The 26,715-nt window shown below is 34.4% G+C and overlaps 1 protein-coding gene across 7 annotated transcripts in view; it reads right to left on the bottom strand.

Annotated features, from left to right (window-relative positions):
- TLK2 (tousled like kinase 2) overlaps positions 1 to 26,715 on the bottom strand; it is a 160,738-nt gene that overhangs the window by 117,188 nt on the left and 16,835 nt on the right. For 5 of the 7 annotated variants that reach the window (XM_077163480.1, XM_077163478.1, XM_077163482.1 and 2 more), the window contains exons 3-5: positions 9,453 to 9,524; positions 1,234 to 1,303; positions 228 to 271 (exon numbers count right to left, since the gene is read on the bottom strand). In XM_077163480.1, coding sequence (XP_077019595.1) covers positions 228 to 271; positions 1,234 to 1,303; positions 9,453 to 9,524 — 186 coding nt within the window. The remainder of the gene's footprint in view (positions 1 to 227; positions 272 to 1,233; positions 1,304 to 9,452; positions 9,525 to 26,715) is intronic. The other 2 variants (XM_077163483.1, XM_077163484.1) reach the window with 1 other exon arrangement.

Below are 26,715 nucleotides of genomic sequence, written 5' to 3'. Positions count from 1 at the left end.
TTCTTATATCATCACAGACACGATACAAATAAATTTAAATTTAGGAAGTAAGTAGCAGTTTCTACTTATTGAGAAATGGGGCAGAATTAGATTGACGAAGATGAGAAGGAAAATGAAGAGAGCACAGTAAAGGCAAAATATTTCTAAAGTCTTAAATGAAGAACTCAAGGATTTAAGTTTAGGAAAAAACATTGTAGGCATTTCTTTTTCCAAAAAATTTAACTTACCTCAAAGTAATCACTAATTTTATGTCCCCTAGGAGTGCCTTTCCCTGAAAATGAAACCAAAGTTAAGTACAATTTTTCCAATACACATGCAAATCATCATTTACTAAAATGCAATATATATGCAATAACTGCAGGCGTTGCTATAAAGTCAAGTGTCGGCGTTTGCTTTTAACAAATGAGCCAAAATACCTGTAACCCTAAGAGCATAGAGAGTTTCCTTCATATAATAAACCGAATAAGCAGCGAAAGGAAGAATTTTTCACAGTTTGTTTTCCTTTAATATTCAATACACCACCAAAATATATGTCAAAACTGTGAATCAAAATAAAATAACCAATCTATAATCGACACTCTCCAATCTTTTAACATCTAAGAGAGAGTTTTTTTATAAAAAAAAAACCTCATCAGAATTGAAAAGTTTATTAAATTTCACACAAAACTTTATGTGACCTTGTCACTTTGGGAGAACTGATTCCCAAAAAGCCAAAAAGAGAAAAAAGGAACAAGCCAAACCATTTATTCTTTCTATGATTATTTAAGGGTATTTGGCATTATAACCTTTTTATTTAGAGATTTATTCCAGTGGGCTCCAAAGTTTAACTAAACAAATGCCATTGAAGAACAATAAGAAGTGAGGTCAGCAACATAAATGAAACAATTTCTGCCTGTCCATCATAAACAATCACTGATCTAATGAAAGACAAAGTTAAAACTCCAGTGTAATCACTTTCCTATGTATAATGTATATGTATAATACATGCTTACTCTGAAGAAAAACCTGTGATGAGAAGATCATTCACTTACAATAGAGAAAACAGAGTCCCCAAAGAATTGACACTGTTTTGTCAGATGTGTATCAAATGGCAAGTTTGTAATAAACAGTCTGATATTCCCTTAAGATACACAAATTTCCTTGGTTAGGGATCCATATGCACAAACCATTTAGAGCGAGAAATTCTAAGAACATGAGAATTTATTACTTTTAATGGTGTGAAATTATTATTACCTTGGCTAGTATCATATGGTTCAGCTTTTCTTTTCCGGTTTCGCTGGTCATTCTGCTTTTTCTCAGGAGTCTGTTAAATACCATATATGTCACAGTTAGCATTTCAGTTAATTTTCACACTATGGAAAAGAGTGAGTAGGTACAAAATATCAACTATATAAAGGAGATATAACTAGCATGGACAAAACCTAAATAAGCACTCTGCTTGTAGAACAGAGAAATGGAAAGGGTACATGGTCTGGAACCAAACCATCTATGCATTTGGACAATATCAGAACTTCCATTTTCTCATCTATAAGTTATGGTTGCTGGACAGGCTTAAATATTTATAAAGCACAAATGTAGTACAAATGTCTAGCATACAGCATACTCTCAGATAACAACTGCTTAAATATTTCTGCTACTAAAAAGTCTGACCTCTCAACCATTAGTGCTTATTAAGTAACAGATTTTAATTTTAAAATTATTTGTTTCTATCTTTTGTATAATGCTCCTTTTATCTACAGTATGGACAGATGAGTAAAACATACGCTTAAAAATAAATAAATGGGGGGAACAAATGTTAAAATAAATTTAGTAGACTGAAATGCTAAGTGATCAATAAAAGGGAGTGGTAAGGGGCATAGAAAAAAATAGGGGAAACAAGGCTAAAATATTGAATAGATGGAAATATCAGCAGTCAATGAGAGAGAGGGGTAAAGGGTATGATATGTGTAAGTTTTTTTCTTTTCTCTTTTTTTTTATGTTTTTTTTATTAATTAAAAAAAGAATTAACAAAACAATTAGGAACCATTCCATTCTACATTACAATCAGTAATTCTTAATAAATTCACATAGGTGCATATTCATCATTTCTTAGTACATTTGCATCAATTTAGAAAAAGAAATAAAAAGACAACAGAATAAGAATTAAAACAATAGAAAGAGAAAAAAAAAAAAACCTATACCTCACATGCAGCTTCATTCAGTGTTTTAACATAATTGCATTACAATTGGGTAGTATTGTGCTGTCCATTTCTGAGTTTTTATATCCAGTCCCGTTGTACAGTCTGTATCCCTTCAGCTCCAATTACCCCTTCTCTTTTTTTTTTTTTGATTAACGGAAAAAAAGAAGTTAACCCAACATTTAGAAATCATACCATTCTACATATGCAATCAGTAATTCTTAACATCCTCACATAGATGCATGATCATCATTTCTTAGTACATTTGCATCGGTTTAGAACAACTAGCAACATACCCAAAAAAGATATAGAATGTTAATATAGAGAAAAAAATAAAAGTAATAATAGTAAAATCAAAACAAAACAAAACAAAAAACTATAGCTCAGATGCAGCATCATTCAGTGTTTTAACATGATTACTTTACAATTAGGTATTATTGTGCTGTCCATTTTTGAGTTTTTGCATCTAGTCCTGTTACACCATCTGTATCCCTTCAACTCCAATTGCCCATTATCTTACTCTGTTTCTAACTCCTGCTGGACTCTGTTACCAATGACATATTCCAAATTTATTCTCGAATGTCTGTTCACATCAGTGGGACCATACAGTATTTGTCTTTTAGTTTTTGGCTAGACTCACTCAGCATAATGTTCTCTAGGTCCATCCATGTTATTACATGCTTCATAAGTTTATCCTGTCTTAAAGCTGCATAGTATTCCATCGTATGTATATACCACAGTTTGTTTAGCCACTCTTCTGTTGATGGAGATTTCGGCTGTTTCCATCTCTTTGCAATTGTAAATAACGCTGCTATAAACATTGGTGTGCAAATGTCCGTTTGTGTCTTTGCCCTTAAGTCCTTTGAGTAGATACCCAGCAATGGTATTGCTGGGTCATATGGCAATTCTATATTCAGCTTTTTGAGGAACCGCCAAACTGCCTTCCACAGTGGTTGCACCATTTGACATTCCCACCAACAGTGGATAAGTGTGCCTCTTTCTCCGCATCCTCTCCAGCACTTGTCATTTTCTGTTTTGTTGATAATGGCCATTCTGGTGGGTGTGAGATGATATCTCATTGTGGTTTTGATTTGCATTTCTCTAATGGCCAGGGACATTGAGCATCTCTTCATGTGCCTTTTGGCCATTTGTATTTCCTCTTCTGATAGGTGTCTGTTCAAGTCTTTTCCCATTTTGTAATTGGGTTGGTTGTCTTTTTGTTGTTGAGATGAACAATCTCTTTATAAATTCTGGATACTAGACCTTTATCTGATATATCATTTCCAAATATTGTCTCCCATTGTGAAGGCTGTCTTTCTACTTTCTTGATGAAGTTCTTTGATGCACAAAAGTGTTTAATTTTGAGGAGTTCCCATTTATTTATTTCCTTCTTCAGTGCTCTTGCTTTAGGTTTAAGGTCCATAAAACCGCCTCCAGTTGTAAGATCCATAAGATATCTCCCAACATTTTCCTCTAACTGTTTTATGGTCTTAGACCTAATGTTTAGATCTTTGATCCATTTTGAGTTAACTTTTGTATAGGGTGTGAGAGATGGGTCTTCTTTCATTCTTTTGCATATGGATATCCAGTTCTCTAGGCACCATTTATTGAAGAGACTGCTCTGTCCCAGGTGAGTTGGCTTGACTGCCTTATCAAAGATCAAATGTCCATAGATGAGAGGGTCTATATCTGAGCACTCTATTCGATTCCATTGGTCGATATATCTATCTTTATGCCAATACCATGCTGTTTTGACCACTGTGGCTTCATAATATGCCTTAAAGTCAGGCAGCGCGAGACCTCCAGCTTCGTTTTTTTTCCTCAAGATGTTTTTAGCAATTCGGGGCACCCTGCCCTTCCAGATAAATTTGCTTATTGGTTTTTCTATTTCTGAAAAATAAGTTGTTGGGATTTTGATTGGTATTGCATTGAATCTGTAAATCAATTTAGGTAGGATTGACATCTTAACTATATTTAGTCTTCCAATCCATGAACACGGTATGCCCTTCCATCTATTTAGGTCTTCTGTGATTTCTTTTAGCAGTTTTTTGTAGTTTTCTTTATATAGGTTTTTTGTCTCTTTAGTTAAATTTATTCCTAGGTATTTTATTCTTTTAGTTGCAATTGTAAATGGGATTCGTTTCTTGATTTCCCCTTCAGCTTGTTCATTACTAGTGTATAGAAATGCTACAGATTTTTGAATGTTGATCTTGTAACCTGCTACTTTGCTGTACTCATTTATTAGCTCTAGTAGTTTTGTTGTGGATTTTTCCGGGTTTTCGACGTATAGTATCATATCGTCTGCAAACAGTGATAGTTTTACTTCTTCCTTTCCAATTTTGATGCCTTGTATTTCTTTTTCTTGCCTAATTGCTCTGGCTAGAACCTCCAACACAATGTTGAATAATAGTGGTGATAGTGGACATCCTTGTCTTGTTCCTGATCTTAGGGGGAAAGTTTTCAATTTTTCCCCATTGAGGATGATATTAGCTGTGGGTTTTTCATATATTCCCTCTATCATTTTAAGGAAGTTCCCTTGTATTCCTATCTTTTGAAGTGTTTTCAACAGGAAAGGATGTTGAATCTTGTCGAATGCCTTCTCTGCATCAATTGAGATGATCATGTGATTTTTCTGCTTTGATTTGTTGATATGGTGTATTACATTAATTGATTTTCTTATGTTGAACCATCCTTGCATACCTGGGATGAATCCTACTTGGTCATGATGTATAATTCTTTTAATGTGTTGTTGGATACAATTTGCTAGAATTTTATTGAGGATTTTTGCATCTGTATTCATTAGAGAGATTGGTCTGTAGTTTTCTTTTTTTGTAATATCTTTGCCTGGTTTTGGTATGAGGGTGATGTTGGCTTCATAGAATGAATTAGGTAGTTTTCCCTCCAATTCGATTTTTTTGAAGAGTTTGAGGAGAATTGGTACTAATTCTTTCTGGAATGTTTGGTAGAATTCACATGTGAAGCCATCTGGTCCTGGACTTTTCTTTTTAGGAAGATTTTGAATGACTAATTCAATTGCTTTACTTGTGATTGGTTTGTTGAGGTCATCTATGTCTTCTTGAGTCAAAGTTGGTTGTTCATGTCTTTCCAGGAACCTGTCCATTTCATCTAAATTGTTGTATTTATTAGCGTAAAGTTGTTCATAGTATCCTGTTATTACCTCCTTTATTTCTGTGAGGTCAGTAGTTATGTCTCCTCTTCCATTTCTGATCTTATTTATTTGCATCCTCTCTCTTCTTCTTTTTGTCAATCTTGATAAGGGCCCATCAATCTTATTGATTTTCTCATAGAACCAACTTCTGGTCTTATTGATTTTCTCTATTGTTTTCATGTTTTCAATTTCATTTATTTCTGCTCTGATCTTTGTTATTTCTTTCCTTTTGCTTGCTTTGGGATTAGTTTGCTGTTCTTTCTCCAGTTCTTCCAAGTGAACAGTTAATTCCTGCATTTTTGCCTTTTCTTCTTTTCTGATATAGGCATTTAGGGCAATAAATTTCCCTCTTAGCACTGCCTTTGCTGCATCCCATAAGTTTTGATATGTTGTGTTTTCATTTTCATTTGCCTCGAGGTATTTACTAATTTCTCTTGCAATTTCTTCTTTGACCCACTCGTTGTTTAAGAGTGTGTTGTTGAGCTTCCACGTATTTGTGAATTTTCTGGCATTTCGCCTATTATTGATTTCCAACTTCATTCCTTTATGATCTGAGAAAGTGTTGTGTATGATTTCAATCTTTTTAAATTTGTTAAGACTTGCTTTGTGACCCAGCATATGGTCTATCTTTGAGAATGATCCATGAGCACTTGAGAAAAAGGTGTATCCTGCTGTTGTGGGATTTAATGTCCTATAAATGTCTGTTAAGTCTAGCTCATTTATAGTAATATTCAGATTCTCTATTTCTTTATTGATCCTCTGTCTAGATGTTCTGTCCATTGATGAGAGTGGGGAATTGAAGTCTCCAACTATTATGGTATTTGTGTCTATTTCCCTTTTCAGTGTTTGCACTGTATTCCTCACGTATTTTGGGGCATTCTGGTTCGGTGCGTAAATATTTATGGTTGTTATGTCTTCTTGTTTAATTGTTCCTTTTATTAGTATATAGTGTCCTTCTTTGTCTCTTTTAACTGTTTTACATTTGAAGTCTAACTTATTGGATATTAGTATAGCCACTCCTGCTATTTTCTGGTTGTTATTTGCATGAAATATCTTTTCCCAACCTTTCACTTTCAACCTATGTTTATCTTTGGGTCTAAGATGTGTTTCCTGTAGACAGCATATAGAAGGATCCTGTTTTTTAATCCATTCTGCCAGTCTATATCTTTTGATTGGGGAATTCAGTCCATTAACATTTAGTGTTATTACTGTTTGGATAATATTTTCCTCTACCATTTTGCCTTTTGTATTATATATATCATATCTGACTTTCCTTCTTTCTACACTCTTCTCCATACCTCTCTCTTCTGTCTTTTCGGTTCTGACTCTAGTGCTCCCTTTAGTATTTCTTGCAGAGCTGGTCTCTTGGTCACAAATTCTCTCAGTGACTTTTTGTCTGAGAATGTTTTAATTTCTCCCTCATTTTTGAAGGATAATTTTGCTGGATATAGGAGTCTTGGTTGGCACTTTTTCACTTTTAGTAATTTAAATATATCATCCCACTGTCTTCTAGCCTCCATGGTTTCTGATGAGAAATCTACACATAGTCTTATTGGGTTTCCCTTGTATGTGATGGATTGTTTTTCTCTTGCTGCTTTCAAGATCCTCTCTTTCTCTTTGACCTCTGACATTCTAACTAGTAAGTGTCTTGGAGAACGCCTATTTGGGTCTAATCTCTTTGGGGTGCGCTGCACTTCTTGGATCTGTAATTTTAGGTCTTTCATAAGAGTTGGGAAATTTTCAGTGAAAATTTCTTCCATTAGTTTTTCTCCTCCTTTTCCCTTCTCTTCTCCTTCTGGGACACCCACAACACGTATATTTGTGCGGTTCATATTGTCCTTGAGTTCCCTATACCCTGTTCAAATTTTTCCATTCTTTTCCCGATAGTTTCTATTTGTTTTTGGAATTCAGATGTTCCATCCTCCAAATCACTAATTCTATCTTCTGTCTCTTTGAATCTATCATTGTAGGTATCCATTGTTTTTTCTATCTTTTCTACTTTGTCCTTCACTTCCATAAGTTCTGTGATTTGCTTTTTCAGTTTTTCTATTTCTTCTTTATGTTCAGCCCATGTCTTCTTCATGTCCTCCCTCAATTTATCGATTTCATTTTTGAAGAGGTTTTCCATTTCTGTTTGTATATTCAGCATTAGTTGTCTCAGCTCCTGTATCTCATTTGAACTATTGGTTTGTTCCTTTGACTGGGCCATGTTTTCAATTATTTGAGCGTGATCCGTTATCTTCTGTTGGCGTCTGCGCATTTAGACAGATTTCCCTGGGTATTGGATCCAAAAGTTTGGAAGAGTTTTTCTGTGAAATCTCTGGGTTCTGTTTTTCTTATCCTGCCCAGTAGGTGGCGCTCGTGGCACACGTTTGTCTGCGGGTCCCACCAGTAAAAGGTGCTGTGGGACCTTTAACTTTGGAAAACTCTCGCCGTCCGGGAGGTTCGCTAGCCAAAGCCGCTTGGAAGAGTGCGAGCCGGCCCGGGGTCCGAACGCGGGGAGGGTTGCTGGCACCGCAGCCCGGGAAAGCACCCGTCCAAATTTCCTAGTCGGCCCAGGGCGACAAGCGTGGCGGGAGGGCACCAGCGGCCCGCCCGGGAGAGTGCACGTTCCTGGGGAGTCACGGGTTTGGAAGGGGCCTCCCCCACCCGTCACCGTTCTCCGCAGCCTGGGGAATTCCGATCCAATTCTCTCAGTTGGTCCGGGGGGCCGCACGTGGTGTGGGCGCCAGCTGCCGCGGTTTCAGGGGACCGCTTCTCCAATTCTCCCAGCCAGCCCGGGAAGGGGGAAGGGAGTGACTCCGGCCGCTTGTCGCCCCGCCCGGTGAAGCCCGCGCGCCTCGGTGATCTCACCCGAGCGGCTTCTCTCAGCCAGCCAGCCGTTCCAGGATGGGGTACGCTGTCTTTTTTTTCTCTGTTGTGGCTCTGGGAGCTGTTCTGTATCGTTTCTACTCCCCTAGTAGCTGTCCTGGAGAAGAAACTAAGATCCGCGCGTCTTAGTAAGCCGCCATCTTCTCTTTTCTCTTTTTATTTCTTTTTCTGAATTGATGCAAATGTTCTAAGAAATTATCATAGTGATGATATTGTGAGTTTTTGATTATATACCAAGAGAGGAATGATCATATGTAACAATGTTCATGTGTGTATGTTGTTATGTTTAAAAAAAATTAAAAATTAAAAAATAAATAAAATAAATAAAAATTTTAAAATACAACAAATGGTGCTGCAGTGGGGGGATGCTCACATAGAAAAAGAATGAAATGTGACCCCTGCCATACAGCATACAAAGAAAAAAAAATTATTTGGTTCTGAATATAACAGAAATAAAGATTTATTAATGGTACTGAGTAAAAAGCTTAAAAGGCTTTCATGTCCCTTATGATTTTGGTTCCTTTCTCACTTTCAATCTTGTTCATAAAACTTATCATGCTATCTTCTTTTGCAGCCTTATGAACATTAACTCTCAGTTTCAACAGAAGAGATATAATACCTATGAAATTTTAGTTTTCAACAGTCTTTATAGACTGTGTTTTGGTTTGTGAGAAACCAAAAGAATATATGAGCTTAAACCCAATCCCCAAAAGAAAAGAGCTGCCTAATCAATCAACTGGCTCTAATATCCTGAAACTTTTAAATAAATTCAAGTTGGTGGTTAGAAATTTAGACCCACACCCCTATAGCTAGGTTACTTGCCTTATAAAAAAATTTCATCTTCCATTTAAGTGGCAAACAAAAACACCTTCACATTCTATTATTAAAATCAGCCAGGCTACAATGACCCACTCTGCTGAACTACTGACAAGTGTTAAAATTCAAGGGTACCCAAACTAATTCAGTTACAACTGCAAAAATTTTACCTTTACTGATGGCAACTGAATGCACATACACAAAGACAGCAATATACATACAAACGATTATAATAATGAAAACTCATTAGGGTTACAGCACAGCTGCACAGCTGGCACAACAGGAAAGATCACACAACTCAAAAGGGAACCATTCACACAAATTATAACAGTGCCCCCTTAGACTTACGCAGAACACTCTTAAACCCAGACTGAAAGTGCAGGAATATGAAAAGTCTTGTAAAGAACACGGCTTCTTACCTCTACTTCTTTATCACTCAAGGACCCCACGCTGCACAAGCTCTGGTTAGAAGATTCACTATTGAGTGGCCCCTGGAAAGCAAGAAAAATCAAATCAAAAGAAATCCTAAGTTAAGATGGCAACAAAACTGAAAAGAAGCCTGATGATTTTGACATCTAAATCAGGTCAATGAAGCCAAAAGTTAACTGCAACAAACCCATTTAAAATTCTCTAGCTACTATTATTTTCATTTCCTCTACAACTTGTACTGATATGCAGGTTTTCCTTTCTAGAAGTACTTCTGCTTGCAGTGAATTCATTCTTTAAGGAAAATAAGCATGGGTAATCAATTCTCCTATTCTCTCGTGTATCAGAAAGGTGAGATGTTAAGTATACGCTTAAGTTCTGGGCTTTTTTATGAGAAGTAGTCAGGGACCATAATGAAAGAAATACTTTTCTGAGTCATGCCTTAAGGAGGAATGAGTTACAGCTTAAAAACCAAAGTTACTAGGTTTAGTGTCAGAAATATGTTATATTCCTATTAGGGTATATTAAGTATTTATGGTATTTTTTTCACTGTATCCTTAAAGCACTATTATTTTTTATTTTTATTTTTTTTTGCATGGGCAGGCACCAGGAAACAAACCCAGGTCTCTGGCATGGCAGGTGAGAGTTCTGCCAGCTAAGCCACAGTTGCCCATCCTTAAAGCACTATTTTTTTTCTTCTAATCTTTTTGTTATTAATTTTTAAATATTTTTTTAAATATGACAACAAACAAATGTATTCTTAACTTTTGATCATTCCGTTCTACATATATAATTAGTAATTCACAATGTCATCACATAGTTGCATATTTATCGTCATGATCATTTCTTAGAATATTTGCATCAATTCAGAAAAAGAAATAAAAAGACAACTGAAAAAAATTCATACATACCATACCCCTTACCCTTCCCTTTTATTGACCAGTAGCATTTCAATCTAAATTTATTTTAACATTTGTTCCCATTATTTATTTTTATTCCATATGTTTTACTCATCTGTTGATAAGATAGATAAAAGGAGCATCAGAAAACACAAGGTTTTCAGAATCACAAAGTCACATTGTGAAAGCTATATCTTTATACAGTCATCTTCAGGAAACATGGCTACTGGAACACAGCTCTATATTTTCAAGCAGTTCCCTCCAGCCTCTCCATTACATCTTGACTAACAAGGTGATAACTGCTTAATGCATAAGAATAACCTCCAGGATAACCTCTTGACTCTATTTGGAATCTCTCAGCCATTGACACTTAGTCTTATTTCACTCTTCCCCCTTTGGTCGAGAAGGTTCTCTCAATCCCTTGCTGTTAATTCTCAGCTCATTCTAGGGTTTTTCTCAATCCCCTGATGCTGAGTCTCAGCTCATTCTAGGATTTCTGTCCCACGTTGCCAGGAAGGTCCACACCCCTGGGAGTCATGTCCCATGTACACATGACGTAGAGTTTGTAAAGCACTATTTTTAACTATAAGACAATAAACACCAGGGAGCTTCATAGTGAGATACTTGTGAAACTACAAATAAAAAGTAATAAACTGAAACTAGAAAGAATAAAAGCAAATGGTGTATTTCCAGTGACATACGTCAACAAGACATACATATATAAAATAATAAAGAGTTAAATGATGCAAATTCTATCTGTTTAGTTTCCATTATGATTTCTTCTTTAACTTGAGTTATTTAGCCTTGTGGGAATTTTTAACTTATCTTTTTGTTACTTACTGCTAACTTAACTGCACTGTGGTATAAAACAATGTGCTGGCATGAGACCAATTGTTTGAAATTTACCAACTTGCTTTATGGCCCATTTTTGTGAATATTCCAGCCACGTTTGAAAAGAATATAAATCTCTAATTTGAGGATACAAGATTCTACTTAAGTTTATTGCATTTTATTCAAATCTCCAAAATTTTACTAACTTTCTAGGTGCATGGCCTATTTCAACAATGGGAAAATCTTTCAGGATGATTTGGCAATTTCTCCTTATAGTCCAATGAATTTTTGCTTCGTTTATTTATTTATTGCATGGGTAGGAACCAGGAATCAAACCTGGGTCTCTGCACCGGCCCACTTTGTTTATTTTGCGACTACTTTATTGTGTACATACAAGTTTAGAATTCTTATAACCCCTTAGAAGTTATGACCCTCCTATACTTAGTAATGCTTTGTCTTAAAGCTTATTTCATCTATTATTAATGGTTACCCCAGTTTGCTTTTGTCTAGTTTTTGCTCAATATATGTTTTCCCATCCTTCCATGTGCCCAAGCTCTTCACATGTGTCTCTTGGAAACATGTAGCTGTATTAAGTTTAATTTGACAATCTCAGTTTTTCCCTAGCAAGTTAAGACCACTTTGATTTACTGTGATTTTTTATATATTTGAACTCATTTCTATCTTCTTCTACTCCTTTTTTGACCTGCTTTGTGTATGCTTCTATTTTCCACTTTTTTTGGATTGAGTCATTTCATTCATTTATTTTCTTCCTCTTCAATTTGTTTCCTATTACCTATTTTAAATTCATTTTAATCTTAACTCATTTTATTATTTTAGTAGTTACCCTTGAAATTTTAATAAGCATACTTACAATCTCAAGTTAACTGGTATTTGTTTTTGATTATGAAAGTTTGAAAGTTTTTGTACATGAGGTTCTACATATTTTTTCAATTTGCTACTTAGTTTCAACGTTCTTCAATAACATCAAGACATGAAAGACAAGGAGAGACTAAGGTAGTGCTATAGATTGCACTGCAGGAGACTACAGAGAAACAGCAACTAAATGCAATGTACAAGCCTGGAAAGGATTCTGGAATTAAAAAGCTGCATTAGTAGAAAATGAGGTGAAAGCTGAATAAAGTCTTTACTTAATAGTATTGCAACAATGTCTTACTTTCTGGTTCTAACAAATGTACTATGCTGATGTAAGATATGGACTTCATGAGTAACTAGGTAAGGGAAATATGGAAACTCTCCATGCTATTTCTATAACTTTTCTGTAAGTGAAATAAAACATTTTTAGAAAACAAATTGCTCATTAGTTCATCCTTAAACATACCAATCATTAAATAACTTATACTTATCTGTGACACCTCTATAACTATTTATTAAATTCATGTTTCTATACGTGTATACATTTAAATATATATACACATACATAATATAGGATTTATTTCTGAGCTATTCTGTTGACTTAATATTTACAATTACCACAGCTCAAAATCCTGTTTAGTATTATGTTAAGTAAGTCAAATACAAAAGGACAAATATTACATGATGTCACTGTTATGAACTAATTATAATATGTAAACATATAGAATATAAACTTAAAATATAGAATATAGGTTATTAGGATATAGAATGATGCTAAAGAATGGGAAGCAATGCTTAAAACGTGCAGAATGTTTAACTAAGTCAAACTTGAATGTCTGGAAACAGATACAGGTAACAAGAGCACATGATTGTGAGATTAACAATACTGAATGGTATGTGAATGTGGAAATGTATGAATAGAATAGGGAAGTTTAGAGTCATATATGTAACCAGAAGGAACACTGGTGTTAAACATGGGAATTATAACACAGTGAATTTTACAGTGGACAATGTCTGTGATTTAACTGTACAAATATAAAGCAAATCATTTCACGAACTAGAACAAACGTACAACACTATTACAAGTTCATAATAGGGAGTATGTGGGAAAAGATGTACTTATTACAAACTGAACTACAGTTAACAGCCATATTTCAATATTCTTTCATCAACAGTAACAAATGTATCAGACCAATACAATGGGTCAATAATGGGGGGGGGATAAGAGGTATGGGAGGATTTGAGTTTTCTTTTTTATTTTATTTTTTGGGGTAATGAAGATGTTCTAAAATTAATCATGGGGATTATGCACAACTATGTAATGATACTACGAGCCAGTAATTATACACTTCAAATAGTTCAGATGGTGTGTGAATATATCTCAATAACATTGCATTTTTAAAAATCCTGTTTAATTATACTTTGACTTTGAGATACGAAGGAAGATGTAAGTACCTGTATGAGGCATATAGATTTAGATTTAGGAGTTTAATTCTCAAATAATTCTGATAATTTTTACCCGTTTGGTCTCTTAGTTTCTGAAAGAAGTATATATCACTCCTACGACTGTAGAATGGTCTTTTCCCTATAATTCTGGCAATTTTTGTTTTGTATATTTCCAGGTTATAGATTAAATACGTAAATGTTCATAACTGATACTTCTCGGGGTGAGTTGTTCTTTTTTTTTAATCCATTTATCTATTTTTTATTTTATTTTTTTAAATGCCAAAAATACACCAAATAAACACAAACATTCCTATTTTCATCATTCCGTTCTACAAATATAATCAGTAATTCACAATATCATCACATAGTTGCATATTCATCATCATGATCGTTTCTTGGAACATTTGCTTCTATTCAGAAAAAGAAAATGAAAACAGAGAAAAAAAAATCATACATACCATACCCCTTACTCCTCCCTTTCATTGATCACTAGCATTTCAATCGAAATTTATTTTAACATTTGTTCCCCCTATTATTTATTTTTATTTTGTATGTTCTACTCATCTGTTGACAAGGTAGATAAAAGGAGCATCAGACACGAGGTTTTCACAGTCACACAGTCATATTGTGAATGCTGTATCATTATACAATCATCTTCAAGAAATAGGGCTATTGGAACACAGCTCTACATTTTCAGGCAGTTCCCTCCAGCCTCTCCATTACATCTTGAATAACAAGGTGATATCTACTTAATGTGTAAGAATAACCTCCAGGATAACCTCTCAACTCTGTTTGGAATCTCTCAGCCATTGACACTTTGTCTCATTTCACTCTTCTCCTTTTTGGTCCAGGTTTTCTCAATCACTTGATGCTGAGTCTCAGCTCATTCTAGGATTTCTGTCCCATGTTGCCAGGAAGGTCCACACCCCTGGGAGTCATGTCCCACGTAGACAGGGGGGAGGGTGGTGAGTTTGCTTGTTGTGTTGGCTGGAGAGAGGCCACATCTGAGCAACAAAAGAGGTTCTCCTGGGGGTGACCCTTAGGCCTAATTTTAAGTACGCTTGACCTATCCTTTGTGGGGTTAAGTTTCATATGAACAAACCTCAAGACTGGGGGCTCAGCCTATAGCTTTGGTTGTCCACACTGCTTGTGAGAATATCAAGAATTCAACTTGGGGAAGTTGAATTTTCCACCGTTCTCACCATTCCCCAAAGAGGACTTGGCAAATACTTTTTTATTCACTGATCAAATCACTGTGGGATTTATCAGGACATCAGTCTGGACAAACCAACAAAGTCTCATGTCCTACTCAAGGCTCCATGTACTTATGGTGTTCAATTAAACTGTCTACATAAGTTATATTACGAAATGTACTAGTCAAAATATAAATGATACCAAATAAACATTTTTTGTGAGCTGTTCTTTTCATCATTAAATAAGGTTCCTCTTTAATTCTATTTATGATTTTACTTTACATTCTATTTTGTTTGTTACTGCATCACTCCACCAGTTTTATTTTGGCTAGCATTTGTTGGTATAATTTTTTCTGTACTGCTTTGCTTTAGGCATGACTCTGGTAAATAGCATGGTTCCTTTAACCACTAAACTACCCGTGCACCCCATATTCCTCTATTTTTAATCCAATCTGGGACTAATTTAATTTAATAAGTAGTTTAATATTTCTAGATTTTCTGTGATTTCAACTGCATTTGGGTTTAATTCAGTAATTTTACTTTGGGTTTTCTATTCACCATACTTTCTATTTGCTTTTTTTTCTCCTTTTATGCCTTTTAAGGGCCTAATTATTTTTCTTTAATCCCTTTCATGTCATCATTTACCAGTATGGAAGTTATATACTTGATTTGCATTCTTTTAATGGTGATCTGCCAATATTTATATGTACAAAGTATATTTTTCTAATAAAGTTTACGATTAATTTAACTTCTACTCATAGGGAATCGGTTTTAAGCTAATTTAAATGTAAGAAAATCCCCTTTAAAAATATTTACATAGTTTTTATAAATTTATAATATTTTAGATTTACTAATATGGTTTACCTTTCCTTCATTCACTATTGCTTCTTGAATCTCAAGTCTTCTTTCTATAATTACCTTCCTTTCTAATTAAACATTTTTTTTGTTTTTTGACCAAAATCTTCTAGTCTTTTTATTATGAAACACACATTTATGAATAATATTTACTAGAGCACAGAATTAAAAATTAAGTTATTTCCCAAAGCACTTTGAAAAGAATATTCAATTGTTTTCTAGCATCTCTTGTTAATGATAAGAAGTCTGTTTCCCATTTGAAGGTAGGTCCTTTGTGGATAATTATCTTCACTCTCTGGCAGCTTTTAAGATTTCTCCCATTGTCCTTGATGTTCTCCAATTTCACTTGTGCTCTAAGGTTATTTGCTTTTATTTACCTTGATCAAGGTTTAACATACTATATTATTTCAATCAATTTCCCCACCTTTACTATCTCTTTATACTTTCCTTCTGGAATTCATACTTGAGGTATGTTGGACTCATTCATTCTATCTTTCGTGACTTTTTACTTCTCTTTCATGTACTATATTCTTCATCTCTGTCTGGATGATTTCCTCAGGTCTGCCTTCCATTTGACTAATTTCATCTTGAGCTAAATCTTGTCTCTTATTTAAAATTCAGTGACTTTATTTTTAGAATTTCTGTTTAGTTCTTTTCAACTATATTTTATTTTCACATTATGCTTGTCCTTAACTCGTAGATTCTACTCCTTTGTTTCAATAAACATTTTAAGCATATGAATCACATATATTGTACTCTTGCCAAAAATGTTTAATCTGAATATAATCATGATGAAATAATTAAGCTAATCCAAACTGTGAGACACCTACAAAACCACAGGTCTAGACTCTTTCAGACAGATGTCCAACCATTAAAATACAAAAACAGGAAGGGGAACTGAATTAAAAGGAGACAAAAAGACATGACTAAATTCGATGTATGATTCTCGATTGGATGCTTGATTTAAAAACAAAGCTAAACAGGGGTGCGTGGGTGATTCAGTAGTAGAATGCTCGCCTTCCTGTGGGAGACTCGAGTTCAATTCCCAGACCATGCACCCAAAGGAAAACAACAAAACAAAACAACTATGGACATTATTAGGGCAAAAGGTAGAAAGTGAGTGTTGTCTGTATCAATAATAAATTTATTGAGGGAAATAAAGTCAGTCTTTCTTCAGTTCCTCAAATGTGAATTCTTCCATCTGTTGCATCTTTTTTACTAAGGTGCCTTGCAATTTTTGTATGAATTCATATTCAGCTTTGGGAGAGTCCTCTACATTTCTGGTTAAGGAACACTCCCTGAGTGACAGTTTATGCCTCTCCCAGTGGCATACAACATTTATCCATCCCAAACACAATTATATATGAGTTTATCAGCTCAGGATTTACAAGGTGAGAGCCTTTATTTCTTGCAGATAGTTTTATCAGTCACAATATAAGTAAGTGGCTCACTTCTGTCCTATACCCTGGACTAGTGGGCAGTTTTATTGGTCCTAGTCTATAGACAGGCTTGTCCATTCTCATTCTCAACTTAATATAGGAAACCCACTTCTAATTTAGACCTGTGTCCATAACTCCCTGTTTTCAGGTAGAAATTAAACCTCAACCCCTAAGGCATAAAAAGCCTACAGGTCCATCAAGATCTAACTCACCACTGAGATACTGAGTTTTCTCTTTATGGATATTGAGAAGTATCCACTTTCTTGGTTTCATGTCTATACATGTATTTAAATAATATTTTTAAAGTTGTTAAATTTTACCCAGCATTTCTATAAGTTAGGATAGAGGTTTAGGAGAGAAGGGAGATTTTTCCGCATCTGCTAGGGCCTTCATCTTAATAAGAGGACCTTTCTTTTTCTTCTACTTTGTCACTGTCTTCTTCATATATCTGAAGCTATAATAATTGGGAGTCAGTTTTCCCTATTTTTCTAACTTATACTGCTGATAAATAGGAATTACATAACTTTCTGTATTTCATTTAGCAATCACTTTTTAACTTTTTTATTATTGTGAAATATAACACATATACAAAAAAAGCAATAAATTCCCAAGTAGATTTTAACAAGTAGTTATAGAACAGATTTTAAAGTTTGGCATAGGTTACAGTTTCACGATTTTTCATTTTTAATTCTAGCTGCTACAAGACAATGGAGACCATAAGAAATAATATGATTCAGCAGTCATACTCATTTCTTAAATTTTATCTTTTCTGTTATACTCCTCCTCCTCTTTAAATAGCAAATATACATAAAAGCAATAAATCTCAAAGTACATCACAACAATTAGTTGTAGAACAGATTTCAGAGTTTGTATGGGTTACAACTGCACAATTTTAGGTTTTTATTTCTAGCTGCTTTAAGGTACTAGACACTAAAATACCAATATAAAGATTTAGCACTCATATTCATTTGTTAAACCCAGCCTTCTGTGTATACCTCTACCATCACCTTTGATCTTTCTCCCACTCTTTAGGGGTATTTGGGCTATGCCCATTCTAACTTTTTCATGTTGGAAGGGGCTGTCAATAATATGGGGTAGGGAGCTGGAACTAGCTGATGTTCTGGAGAGGCTGGGCCCTCTAAGTTTCAGGACTTATCTGGTCCAGGGACCCATCTGGAGATTGTAGGCTTCTAGAAAGCTACCCTAGCACATGGAACGTTTGCAGAATCTTACATATTGCCCTAGTGTTCTTTAGGACTGGCTGGAATGGTTTTGGTTGTGGTTTGGCAAGTTATGATAGGTAGCAATGTCTAACTGAAGCATGCGTAAGAGTGACCTCCAGTGTAGCCTCTCGACTCTATCTGAACTCTCTCAGCCACTGATACCTTATTTGTTACAGTGCTTTTCCCCTTTTTGGTCAGGATGGCATTGTTGATCCCACTGTGCCAGGGCCAGGTTCATCCCTGGGAGTCATCTCCCACACCACCAGGGAGACTTTCATCTCTGGATGTCATGTCCCACATAGCAGGGAGGGCAATGGTTTCACTTGCAGAGTTGTACTTAGAGTGAGGCATATCTGAGCAACAAAAGAGGTCCTCTGGAAGTGACTCTTAGGTATACCAACAGGTAGGCTAAGCTTCCCAAGAGCAAGCCTCAAGATCAAGGGCTTGGCCTATTGATTTGGGTGTCCCTAATGTTTGGCACAGTATCCAGGGTTTCCCCGTGGTAAAGTTTAATGGTTCCATAATTCTTCTCCCATCTCTCAAGGGATTTTGCCAATACTTTTTGGTTATCTGCTTAATATACCTTGGGATGTATCCAGGTATTAGATTAAGCTAATCAGGATGAAAGGCTCTCATTCTTATTCTGGGCTCCCTGTGTTTGGATTGTTTAAATGATCTATCAAGACAGGTTGAGTTAGAGTATGTGTTACAGAAAATTTAGATTCTGGACATAATAAAACTTTCTTCCTTTGGTATCAAAGAGTAGGAGAAGTTCTAAAATACAGACAATGTCTCCGTTCACCCTGTATCCTTGAATTACCTTAATCCCAACCTGATAGGTTTTGTTCTTACCTCTAAAGACCAGGTTATACATATATAAAACAGCCCCTCAAAATCTAGAAATAACAATTACCACTCCGGACTATTATTTAGCAATCACTTTATTGAATTGCTATTCTTTTTAATCATTATCAGTTTACTCCTTTTGATTGTGTTGTTATAAAATCAACAGCATCTGTAAATAATAAGATTATTTCTTTCCACAATTTAAACCTATTTGCTTCACATTTTACTGCACTATCTAAAACAATATAGAATAATCACCATCACAGAGCACACTGTTTCTTGTTCTTCATTTAAATGGCAGCATCTCTAGTGTTTTACTATTAGAAACTGTAATGATTGTTAACATTTTAAATTAGAAAGTATAGATGGTTACTGAATTTATCCAAATGATTTTTTAAAAAGTTATAACTAAAAACAAGATTAATATTTTTTAAAGTTACAATTTATGCATTTAATTGCTATTGTTCAGTAATAATAATAATGATAGCCAACATTTACGTAAGATTTTTATGGGCCAGGTATTCAATATTAGCACATTTAATACTTAAAACTGATAGAAATAAAACCACACAAATATACCAATCTGTTTTTTGACAAAAGTACAAAAGCAATTTGATAAAGGAAGGATAGCCTTTTGAGCAAATGGTGCTGGAACAATTGTAAATTCATAGGCCAAAAAATGAACCTCAACTTAAACCTCACACCTTAAACAAAGTTGACTTAAAATGAATCAAGAACGTAAGTGTAAAATTAAACCCATATTCATCTGGTGCAAAATTTATATTTTGGATAGTGCATTACTTAATTTAACTTGTAGGGTCAGTTTAATTGAACACCATAAATACATGGAATCTTGAATAGAGTGTGAGATTTGATTGGTTTGTCCAGGTTAATGTGATGCCCCGAAATATCCCAGAGTTACTGGGGCAGTGAATAAAGAATATCTGCAAAATCCCCTTGGGGGACTTGGATGAAAGGAGGAAATATTGAGCTTCCTCATTTGGAGAATTTCTGATATTCTCACAAGCAGCAGTGGGGACAACCAGATCAATGGGTGGAAACCTTGATCTTGGGGTCCGCCCCTATGAAACTTATTCCTGCAAAGGACAGGTTAAGCCTACTTAAAATTATGCAAAAGAAGCCACCCAAGAGAATCTCTTTTGTTGCTCAGATGTGACCTCTCTCTCTAAGACAACTCGGCAGGTGGACTTACTGCCCTCCTCCTCTACGTGGGACATAACTCCTAGGGGTGTGAATGTCCCTGGCAATGTGGGACAGAACTCCTGGGATGAGCCGGGACCCAGCATGATGGGATTGAGAAAGCCTTCTAGATCAAAAGGGGGAAGAGAGAAATTAGACAAAAATCTTTCAGTGGCTGAGAGATTGTAAACAGAATCAAGAGGTTATCCGGCGAGTTATTCTTATGCATTATATAGATATCCCTTTTTAATTTGTGGTGGAGTGGAGGGCTAGAGGAAAACACAACAGTTTTCAGTGGCTGAAACTACTGAGCTGTGTTCCAGCAGCCTTGATTTTTGAAGACAACTGTATAAAATAAAACTTTTACAGTGTGACTTGGGATTGTGAAAACCTTGTGTCTGATGCCCCTTTTATCCAGGGTGTGGACAGATGAGTAAAAATAGATGGATAAAAAGTAAATAGGGGGATAAGGGGTGAAATAAATTAGGTAGATGGAAATACTTGTAGTCAATCAGAGTAAGGGGTATGGTATGTATGAGGTGTTTTTTTTTTTCTTTTTATTTCTTTTTCTGGAGTGAAGCAAATGTTCTAAAAAATGATCCTGTGTGACATCACACAACTACGTGATGATATTGTAAGCCACTGATTATACACCATGTATGGACTGTATGTGTGTGAGGATGTGTCAATATATATATATATATATATATGTACTTTTTTTTTTTTTTAAATTAAACCCATAAAACTTTTAGAAAGTAACCAGAAAACACTTTCAGGACCTAGAACTAAATCTTAGATATGACACCAAAACCTCAATCCATAAAAGGAAAAACTAATAAAATGAGTTTTTATTAAGAACTTTGCTCTGCCAAATACCCTAACAGGATAAAAGACAAATTACAGCCTGGGAGATAAAATATTTGCAAACCACATATACAACAAAGGACTTGAAATTAAGAAATATAAAGAAATAAAAACAGTAAAAAAAACAATTCAATTAGATAACAGCAAAGACATTTTCACCTAGAAGATATAATGAGGAACATGAAAAGGTGTTCAAAATCATTAGCCACTGGAGAAATGCAAATTTTATCCACATTAAATATCAGTACACCCCTATCAGAATGTCTGAAATATAAAATAGAGACAACATTAAATACTGACAAGGATGCAGAGAAACTGGATCACTCATACACTGCTGGTGGGAATGTAAAATGTACAGCCACTCTGCGAAATTGTTTAGCAGTTTCCTCTAAAACTAAAACTGCATTTTATCATATGTCCCAGCAATTGTATTCTTGGACATTTATCCCAGAGAAATAAAAACCTGTTCATGCAAATACTACTATACAAATGTTCAGAGCAGTTCTATTCAAAATAGCCCCAAACTGGAAACAAACCAAACACCTTTCAGTTGGTAAATGGTTAAACAAACTGTGGTATGTCCATACCATGGAACACTACTCAGCAATAAAAATGGCAGACCAATGATACAGGCAACAATCTGGAAGGACTTCATGAAAATTATACTGAGTGAAAAAAGCCCATTTCAAAGGGTTGTGCACTGTATAATTCCATATATATATAGTTCTTGAAATTGGAGAAATGAAAAATATATCAGTAGTTGTAAGGGGTTAGGATCTGAGGGATAATAGGTAGTTATATATATAAAGGAGTAGCAGGAGACAGCTTTGTGATGATGAACCAGTTCTGCATCTTGGCTGTGGTGGTGGTTATAAGAAGCTACATTAGTGACCAAATTGCACAGAAGTACACCCACAAACCACGCACACAGACACATGACTACAAATATAACTGGCGAAATCTGAATAAGCAATGTGGAGTGTAGAAATGTCAATTTCCTGGTTTTAGTATTATACTATACAGTACCATATGCAAAATGTTCACATGGGTTGAAATGTGCCATAGCACTACCAGGTATATTTTTTCCAACTTCCTGTGACTCTATAATTATTTCAAAATAAAACTTTTTTTTTAGGTTTACTATGTAAACATCATTTACTTGTTATTGTAAAGTAATAATAATGACCCAATACTTAATGTAGTACTTGCTACACAGGCCAGGCAATCTATATTAGCATATTTCACCCTATTAACAATCTGATAATGCAGGTGATTATTATTACTCTCATTTATGTTTTTGCATGGAATTTTTAGTTTATTAAATTCGCCCAAGGTCACTGAGCTGGATCTGGACCAAGGAGATATAGCTTTAAAATACGTGTTCTCAACAATTCAGCTAAACTGATTCTAGATATATTAATGAATTTTTGATATTAAATTTGTCTGGCATTTCACTTAAAATAAAATAAAGGAATTATCTTTTATGGCCATTTACTAGTATTTTTATTTCAATTTAAACATCTATTATTAGTAAATGAGATTAGGTAATACTTTTAACATTTTCATTTTTATCAGGTTTTCTTATCAGAGTTTTTACTTCTTATGCTATTATTTAACATAAGAATTATCTATTCTTTGAATGTTCAGAACACCAGTAATAATTAGGGAATGAATTTCTGTCCCCTTCAAGGAGGGTGAGAGAGTAGTTTTATATAAATCTCCTCAATTTTTCATTGGTACGTGACTCTACTCTAGCTTTTACAGCTTATTTTGTAAACATTAATTCGTACTGTTTTTGGGTGAAATTATCTACTTAATTGTCTTTCATACTAATATCATGTAACTAACCATATCCACTTTCAGTCTTTTTTTTCTCTTCAGCATCTTTTGTTATATACAATTTATTTCCCTTTTTCCTTTTGTTTCCTAATTTTCCAACTCTGGATTTTTTAATTCCTAATCTTCTGTTTGCAATGTATTTATTTCTTCTTGTATCTTCATTTTTCCCTCTTTGTTTCTTTTCTGTTTTTATTAAAACCTTAAATTGAATGGCAAACTGATAATCTTGTGTGTTAAGTACTTCTTCGTCTAATATGCGTAAGTTTAAATGTGGTATTTTCATTTACCTTACTTTCTAAATAAAATAATTTATTTGATATTTGATAAACAATAGTTAACTAGGAAAAAATGCTTACTTTTATCTAAGTCACGGGGGGGGGGAGGGGCAGGAATTGTCCCTTAAAGAATAACTAAGTCTCAAAAAGAAGCTACTAAGATTTGTTTTAAAACTAATTATGATAAAGTTAAGATCCCTGAGTAAAAGGTCCATTTTTAATGGAATATTTAAAACTGTTTACCTTGTCTCATACCACTATTTTTTAAAAAGTAAAAACCTAAATGGACAGTTATTTAATTTGGATGAGTGAAATTTCCTGTTTTTAGAAAAGTATGATTCCCAAAAAAGTAAAGCACTTTTCTAATATACTTAAAATGCACTCTCTTGGGGGTTAAAATAATACATCAGTTATAAGCCTAAGGATAACTTAGTGGGTAAGTTATAAACCTGTAAAAACTGAAGTTGAGATGCAAATGTTCATACCAGCCTTTGCACATGAAGGAAGCCCACATAAACCAAGAAAAACTAGAAGTAGGGACCAAAGGTTAATCTTGCACTTCAGTAAAAGTTTAAATGTCAACATTTGTTGAGTTTATAAAGTCCTCATTTCCTCCTTGGAATTAGTTGGCTGCTTAGAATGGATAATGGTTAAGCTTGACTGGTATAAAGAGGCACAGCTGACAACAGCTTCAAACTACCTGCGGTTAGAAGAGTAATTATTAAAGGCTGGACTTAATGGTAAAAGTAAAAATAATTTTCCTTTTTTTTTGTTTTAGTCTTTAGTAGCACCACTTTTTAATACCATAACAAAGATATCCACATTAATTCCATAATATTCCAAATGTGGGCTTTTGACTGAGCCTTTTAGTAGTGGGCAGAGAGCACTGTACATCTTTAACTTATAAAATCATCCTCAGTCATGCCTCCTCAAGAAAAACTATTTTAAAAGGAAAAAATATTTTTGACATTTAAAAATGGCAGCACTATCACAAACTATTTCAAAACAATTTTATAACTGCAAATGGAGGTAATGAAGGTAGCTCTTTTACTATAATAACAAACCTTAATATCAAGTGATGTTAACTAATTAGAAAACCAGAAGAGATGTTCAGCTCAATCAACTGGCTTAACTCTAATGGCAGCAGCAGCAAACATGCTTGGGTGGCATAGATAAAATAATGGAGTCCACTTTTGCCTTCCATTTAATTTTTTACCAAAAATGAGGTGATTTTAAGTGAGTGACTGTGTTTTACTCAAAAAACAAAAATACTAAAGTATTCTGTCAGGAAAACCATTAACCAGTATTAATAATTTTTAATATTTCAGTCATGTGAAACCTGAATCATTTAATTTAATAATAGCCTTTCCCATGAAACAAGCAGCTCAACGATAACAACAAAAAGGCATTCTTTGATGGTCTACTGCCCTGGAAACTGGCCTATGGGAGTCTACATATTTCACTAACAATCCAGTGCATGTAATAAAAAAGACAGATAAGGCAAGGATTTTGAGAAATTTTAAGCCTCATACACTGCTGGTTGAAATGTAAATTTATACAGCCAGTTTGAATACTAGACAGTCTAGTAGTTTCTGAAATGGTTAAACAGAGTTTCCACACAATTCAACAAATTCCACTCCTAAGCACATATTTAACAGAAATTAAAACATGTCTAAATAAAAACTTGTACATGTATGTTCATAGCAGCATTATTCAGAATAGCCAAAAAATGGAAACAACCCAGTGCTCACCAACTGATGGATCAGTAACACGTGATGTATCTATTTAATAGAATCTTATTTGGCAATAAAAAGAAATAAGGTACTGATATATGCTACAACATGGATGAAACTTGAAAACATTATGCTATGTGAAAGAAGCCAGGCACAAAATAACAACACACTGTGTGATTCCATTTATAAGAAATGTTCAACATAGGCAAATCTATAGAGACAAAAGTACATTAGAGTTTACCCAGGGGTGGAACAGATAGGGAGATTTGGGGATGACAAGGGTTCTTTTCAGGATGATGTGTATGTTCTAAATGTTCTAATGTTCTAAATGAAAATTTTCTAAAATTAATTATGGTGATGACTGCAGAACGCTGTGAATATACTAAAAACCAGTTAATTCTACAATGTAATTGAGTAAATTATATGGTATATGAATTACATCTCAATAAAGCTGTTAAAGAAATCCAGTGCAAGCAGATAGATATTACTGAAAACAGAAAGTACTTAAATCTATGGGACTGTGCTGCTACTATGGTGGATACAAAAAGTATCAAACATAATTCTGCTCTTCAATGCTTCTCAAACATCTATGTAAAGGATAAGTTACAGTTCTCTTCCTCTACTTTAAAATTTTTTACCTCATTTAAGATTCTTTAAATAAATGACATAATACTGTTCTACAAATGTGTTTACAGAGTGATTTTTAAAGAACAGTTATCCAAACTAGGTCTACATGCAGCAACAGCATCATATATATAGTAGATCTCAAAATCATTTGCTGAGTAAAAAATGAACAAGTTGTAGGACAATAATTATAATACAATATAATTTTTATAAAAGTCACACACAAAACCCAGCACTGTATGTTTTCTCTGGGTAAATATGCATGCATGTAAAAGTACAATGTTTTGAAAATCTAAATGGATACAAACCAAACATTTCAACATAATTATAATTCTCATTATTATAAAAGTATACATACATTTCTTACATAACTAAAAATTAATCATTACAAAAATACATCTAGTCCAAAGGGAAAGAAGTATGATTTCAATGCATGCAGAAGTGCTAACCACACAGACTACTACATATTCAATATAAAACTTACAATTTATGCTCTTAGCTTTCTATTCTTGCTAAAGAAAAAACCTCCCTTATAGATTAAAACTACCAATTCAATATTTACAGACAGAAATAGAGGCTCTGCACAAAACCTAGGGCAAATTCACTGTAAAGATAACATAGAAGAAAAGATCATAAGAACAAGAAAAAATATATAAAGATCAATACAGGCAGATTTAAAATACTCAGGTGGTTTTATGCAACCCTGAAGAAAGGTCAATAGCTATTAAGTTCAGGTTCTTGACTTTTACCATTGTGAAGAGATCATTACCTAATCTATAAGAAACAAACCCCCTCCACCTCCTGAAACAACAGTGTAACAAATTCCCTATTGCAGAGCCCAATAAACTGGTATAATGATAGGAGGCAGAAGTCTAGTTTCTCAGTTCTGCCACTTATTTACTGTGGCACAACCTTCAGCAAGTCAATAGCTCTGAGTCTCAGTTTTCTCATCTGTAGAGAGTAGACAATCACTAATACCTGTTTATGCTCTTTCAAGGTCTAGAGTTTAAAGTAGTAATTCCATATAAGTTTATATAACCACTGGCTCTATCTCATACTCAAAAACTTTAGCTCTGTTTTGGGTTTCCACATATATGGTCAGGGAAAAGCAACTGG

Source organism: Tamandua tetradactyla, chromosome 6 (genome assembly GCF_023851605.1).
Source record: "Tamandua tetradactyla isolate mTamTet1 chromosome 6, mTamTet1.pri, whole genome shotgun sequence".
In the NCBI taxonomy this organism is placed as follows: domain Eukaryota; kingdom Metazoa; phylum Chordata; class Mammalia; order Pilosa; family Myrmecophagidae; genus Tamandua; species Tamandua tetradactyla.
Note: the sequence above shows the minus strand (reverse complement) of the source record. Positions and strands in the feature narration are given on the sequence as shown.